The 6,275-nt window shown below is 39.2% G+C and overlaps 1 protein-coding gene across 1 annotated transcript; it reads left to right on the forward strand.

The window, feature by feature from the left end:
- Positions 1-401: 401 nt before the first annotated feature.
- Positions 402-2,916, forward strand: LOC109205497 (pentatricopeptide repeat-containing protein At3g62890). The gene has a single exon (XM_019368212.1). It carries the CDS (start codon positions 567-569, stop codon positions 1,914-1,916), a length of 1,350 nt encoding a protein of 449 aa, XP_019223757.1. The 5' UTR covers positions 402-566; the 3' UTR covers positions 1,917-2,916.
- The last annotated feature ends 3,359 nt before the right edge of the window (positions 2,917-6,275 follow it).

The following is a 6,275-nucleotide window of genomic DNA, read 5'->3' on the forward strand; positions in this document are numbered from 1 at the left end:
CTATGTTACCTACAACGTTAGTAGTTTAATTACGAATACCTCGAAACCCCCCCCCCCCCCCCCCCCCACCACACACACACACTTTCATTTGATGCTGATCATTATGATTTCATAACCACTGACTTCTTAGTTATCCGCGAAGAGAACAGAGAACATCTTGTAGATAGCAGGATTTGTGAACATACTAAGATTACGGAGTCTGCTATCCAAAATAAGGAAGAGTACATATTGATAACATAGTGTTTCTTTTTTTTGCAGGATCAATATATTTTAGTTCATTATAGTAAGTTAATTACTATTTTTATCGAGTTACCAATTAGATCTTAGTAACATTATAATTGACTAGATTTGTACATAAAATCAAAACTCTCGAAATAATATTTAAGTTACATACAATGTAGTACTATCAATGCAATATAATCAATTACAACAAATAATACGCTCCTTATTACTATAGTACTCTGCTTTACATATTGCTATGAAAGCTCTAATAATTATTGTTGTGCCGTTGAGCATTGAAGTCTTTTTTAACTGTCCTTCCCGCCACGGAATGTACCAAAATCCAAATGAAGTTGTTGACAAGAAAGCTCATATCTTTAACGCACCCTTCTCTCAATCTTTCACATCCAACTGTTGACTCTTTCGTTTGGAATAGTCTGATCAGAGCTCATGTCCAACGAACTCATCCACTTACCAGCCCCGCCCATACCCCACTCTCCATCTTCCTCCGAATGCGCTTCTATGGCGTCCAACTTGATTTTTACACCTTCCCTTTTCTTCTCCAGTCTGTCCATTCTCCTTCACATCTCCAATTGGGGCGATCAATTCACTCACAAGCTATTCTTTTTGGTTTCTCATTCGACCCATTTGTCCAAACTTCGCTAATTAGTATGTATACCAATTGCGGCAATGTGGGTTCTGCCCGAAGAGTGTTTGATGAAATGCCTCAACCGGATTTACCGTCGTGGAATTCCATAATCAATGCGAATGTCAAAGCTGGTTTGCTAAGCGTTGCGCGCGAATTGTTTGATGGAATGCCAAGTAGAAATGTCATATCTTGGAGTAGTATGTTGGATGGTTACGTGAGGTGGGGTCAGTGTGAAGAAGCATTGGTGTTGTTTAGTCAGATGCAAGAGGAAAATAAAGTTACGCCTAACGAGTACACCATGTCTATTTTGCTTGCAGCATGTGAGCAGTTGGGTTCACTTGAACATGGGAAATGGGCTCATGCTTACGTATACAAACTTGGGATGGATATTAATGTTGTACTTGGAACTTCTTTGATTGAAATGTATGCTAAATGTGGGAGTATCGTCAGGGCAAGATTAGTTTTCGAAAATTTGGGTCCAAAAAAAGATTTAATGGCTTGGAGTGCAATGATCTCAGGCCTCGCGATGCATGGTCACTGGGAAGATTGTCTCTGTTTGTTCTCAAATATGGTTGATAACGGTGTAAGGCCTGATGACGTCACGTTCTTAGGTGTACTTTCTGCTTGTGTACATGGAGGATTGGTGAGCCAAGGGAAAGAAATGTTTGAGAGGATGAGTAAGGAGTTTGGTATTTCTCCTTTGGTTCAGCATTATGGTTGTATGATTGACCTTTATGGAAAAGCTGGTTTGATTAATGAGGCATGGAATCTTGTGAATACAATGCCTATGGAGCCAGATGTGCTTATTTGGGGAGCTCTTCTCAGTGGAGCCAGGATATGTGGAGATATTGAAACATGTGAAGTTGCACTCAACAAAATAATAGAGCTAGATCCCACGAATAGTGCAGCTTATGTTCTTCTCTCCAATGTCTACGCTAAGATGGGTCGGTGGAAAGATGCTAGGCACGTCAGAAACCTTATGGAGACAAAGAGGGTAAAGAAAGTTCCTGGGCTCAGTTCCATAGAGGTCGATGGACGCATTCGCTAGCACTAGTTTTCAGTGGGAAACAACTGATGCTAAAGGATACTCTATGTAGGTTCAAGATGGATGGTTATGTAGACAAAACAAAAGGTATTGCCACTCAAGGAACGGAAAAATTAGCAGTTCTCACTTCGTACTGAGAACCTGCCAATCGAATTCTTTGTTCTAAATAATATAGCATGGTTCTCATATGCACAGTCAAGGTATGCACCTTGCGAAGGTAATGTTGCAATATAAATTGCCTCGAGGGCTTTTTATGGGTGATATTGTTGTCAATAGTCACAACTGGTTTCAATACTTTGTTGGTGGGGAATGTTTCTGTAGTGACTTCTGGTAATTGACCTTGTCCTGAATTTTGATTGGGAACATATGGTCCTTTTAAGCGCCGAAGCTTACAAACTCATGTGACCTGGCAATATCGACGTCTGGGAGCGCCTTGTGGATTAAGTTTCATTTGCTTCCAACAAGTTGATTCCTTAAAGCTATTGCAAGCGTAAGTTTATATATCTTCGGGAAATGACTTCCATCTTCTGCAGATATGGTCCTCCTAGTAGAAACTGAAGGGTTCTACGGATGCACTTGCATGCTGAATAGATTAGAAAAAGCAGAGGCGGATCCACGATGTAAACTCTATGGATTCAACCTTTAAGGTTCTTAGTATCGAACTCATTATATCCTTAAAGTTATGAGTTCATATCTACAATTTGTTGCGATTTTAGTGAACTTTTGCACATAAATTTATGCTCTGCGTCGAAAGTTATGGGTTCAATTGACCCCATTGGTATAGGGCTACATCTGCCCCTGAGAAAAGGACCGAAGCTTTATGTACTTCTAATTCTTATCTGTGCAAGATCCGTTCTTCACATCTAACCCATTTTTACAGTTCTCAGATGGTCCTTTCTTGAGGCTAAATGCTTAATGCAAGGGCTGCTTAGCATTTGTTACCTTTGCAACAAGTGTGGTTAATACATTACAACCCTTTGCTATACTGTACCAAAATATTGTAATACCCATTTGGTGAATCTTTTCATTTAATATATCTTCTTGTTTCATCATGTCTTGAGAAGTTTTTAACAGCTCAACAGAAATGGTTGAGACTATTATTTACTTTTTGAGAGTAGTTAAGTTTCCTGAAATGCTTAAAGGATCAAGAACTATGTATTAATATTTTGAATCCTTGTTTACCTTTTGTCATTTCTACACCTTTGAAAAGCTGACTAAAATAAAACCAGTTGGTTCACAGAAAATCAGATACGCCCTCTTCCTTATCAGTGGAAGCAATATTGTCTTTCACTCGTAACTACTACAGTATTAGTTTGTATTTAGTGTGGTTTTTTTGGGGTTAGTAAGCAAATTTTATGACGTGTTCAATATAATCTAGCAAAGTGATTGACTTAATTCATCTGATGAGATGGTAGATCACCACTGATCGCAAGTCTCTCTATTTGTACCAGTAAATTTTTAAAAAAAAAATCTAAACTCGATTAATAGATAAGTAAAGCCATTAGAAAAATACCTGCCAAGCAGTGACATACATAAGGTGATTCAAAATAACGGCTTTGAGTTTTGCCCGTGCTCCTGCTCAGTCTGTAGCAACTTCAAATCCTCAACACCACATTTAATTATACTGTTCTCTGAGCGTTTGGTACAAAAAAAGTCGCTTTCATAACGTGTTTTATAGAGACATTTTCTCATATTTGGTTGATGAGTCAAAAAATATTTTTTGAAAAGCATATACACTAAGACAAATGATAATATTAACATAGCGGAGAGTGTTTTTAATGAACTTTTGAGCTACATCTTTAAGTACTGTTAGTTGGAGCAAGTAATATGAAGTTAAAACTTAAGTTAGTAGTAAGAAAAAAGATTTTCGTCCATAAATGAGGGAAATCATCCCCCTTTGATGGAAAATATTTTTCTTGAAAAATATTGTTTAAGTAATCAAACACTAAACCTATGATGAGCCTACTGTTTGACAAAATATATATCTTGGTTCAACTAATTAAATTTATACAAATAAGGATTAATCTTGATTAATAATAATATCCTAAAGACAAAATTCTTGGTAATATGATAAATAGCACATAGATCTATTCCGAAAGTTATGACGGTGCACGATAATGACAATATTTAAGAACCCAAATAGAAGTAATGTTGCATTAAATAGTGATCGACAATCATTGTGTCTCTTTCTATTTATATGGAACATGTTCCTAGAAACCCTAATAGTACAAGTGCAGAGAACATCCACTAGAATATTCTCTTTAATGTCCTATCTCGAAACTAGCCGTTATAACTCTGTCAAGGGTATTCGACCTTGGCCTCGATCCTTGATGACTCCTCGACTTCAGTCCTTGCTGAATCTTCGACCACGACCTTCATTGTTTCTTAGATCACTTCGACACGTGGCGGCTTGGGAATGTTTCACTAATGCCATCTTGACTTAAATATTCTAGAGATACGATTTTGACCCATACAGTTAATCCCTCAGCTTATTGAGGCCGACTTCACGGGCGGGTTCGATGAGCGGATCATGTTGTTGGTGGTCGAGCTAATCAAGCGGACTACACAGGTCGTGGTTGTTGCGGCGAGCAGGCGACGTGGCCCTCTGTGGGCCGCACATTTCAAATGCTTCGAATTTCCTGGGTGATTTGCTGGAGCTATGTTGTCCAGGGGTTAGGATGATGTCATGATGTCATGCGTCATTATGACGCATATTCCCGATGCGTTGCTTCGCTTCGTGTGTGTAAGGCCCCGTAAAATTCTATCCAAAACCCGGGGTACCGTGGTGCTGAGGTGGACTTATGTGTTAATGATTGTAGAGATGCGCGGACTTTTTAGGCCGAACAGTGTGTTGGTGAGTTGAAGAAAATTTTTGGAAGTGCAGGGCGTTTTTGCGGCCAATTCTGCGATCGCATAACTGATCTGCGGACCGCATATCTGCCGCGGAGTGAAATAGAAACCTGAGCTAAATTTTAGGACCAATATGTGATCCATTATGCGGCTGCATAGTCATTTTGCGGACCGCACAATCTATCGCAAATCCAGCATATAAATTTCCAAAGGGATGTTCTGCGGCGCATTACGCGATCGCAGAACAGGTCTGCGGACGGCAGACCAGTCGCACAGTGAAGCAGAAAATGGCCAGTTCCGGAAGGCCATTATGTGGCCCATTTTGCGGACCGCACAAGCTTTATGCGGTCGCATATGCGACTGCAGATTTGCATCGAGGCTTCATTTTTTCTAATTTTTGATCCCGACCTCATTCTTATAAAACAGCCTTAGGGATCATTTTAGAAGGGTAAAACTTATATTTTTAGAGAGAGGGAGTGCCTTAGAGTGAGAGGGGGAGTCCCTAAGCTCATCATCCATCAATTCTTGCTCAAAGTTGAAGAATTTGCAAGAAGAATTCACTAGGTCTTCATCCTAGAGGTAAGGTTCTACTCCATAGCCCTCAATTTTGTGATTTTAACTTAAAATAGGTAACAAGCCAAACAAATTCTTGGGTGTGGGAGTTGTTTATTTTACATGCATGTACCATCAAGGGAAGTGGGAAGATTGTTGAGCTCTTTTGAGTAAACTTTGGGTAGTGGGGTGAAAGCATCCATCATAGGAGGACCTTGAAACCTTAATGCACACATAGTGTTTGATAAAAAACTCAAGTGAGCTGGAACTATGAACTCCTTCCTAATTTGTGTTCAGTTTTACTATATTTCTAAATAGATCGAAGTGGGTAAGTATTCCGGAACATCGTAGTAATTTAAAAGTTCAAGGCGATGTATGTTGGCTAAACTCTTCTCTTAGAATTGAACCACACAATATCCTTGTAAGTTCCGTGGTGCTTATTATAAATTGATTATTTCGAAGAAGCCGTGTGTCAAGATGAATATGCGTTCAATATGTACTCCAAAGATTCTTGTTATGTTGAGTTACCGTTTGAGAATGTGGTTTAAGTATGGGCTGTGTGGTACTGTGTTATAATTTGTGTTCCTAATGAAGGTTATCATGTCAAATTATGTAAGAAATCACATGCGCCTAAGACCCTAAATTTCTCAAATATGTGTTTAAAGCTTGATTTGAAAGGCCTTGTTGTCGATTGTCCACAATGGTATTCGAAAGTGAAAGAACGGAGCATGAAATATGATGTGCGACCTCGTGCCAAGAATTGTATTGCATCGCGGCCAATGGTGCCAATGAAATGAACGACATGTAAAAGAATATGAGATGTGTGGTAAATCCTTTTATTAATAAATGCCTTGGGAGTATCGTTTATTCACCGAGGAAGGGTAGGTCAAAATAACCTAGCCCCAAAACTACACGTGCCGGTGTAGGAGTGATTGAGGGGTAAAACCCCTTGTTAATATA

Source organism: Nicotiana attenuata, unplaced genomic scaffold (assembly GCF_001879085.1).
Source record: "Nicotiana attenuata strain UT unplaced genomic scaffold, NIATTr2, whole genome shotgun sequence".
Classification (NCBI taxonomy): Eukaryota; Viridiplantae; Streptophyta; class Magnoliopsida; order Solanales; family Solanaceae; genus Nicotiana; species Nicotiana attenuata.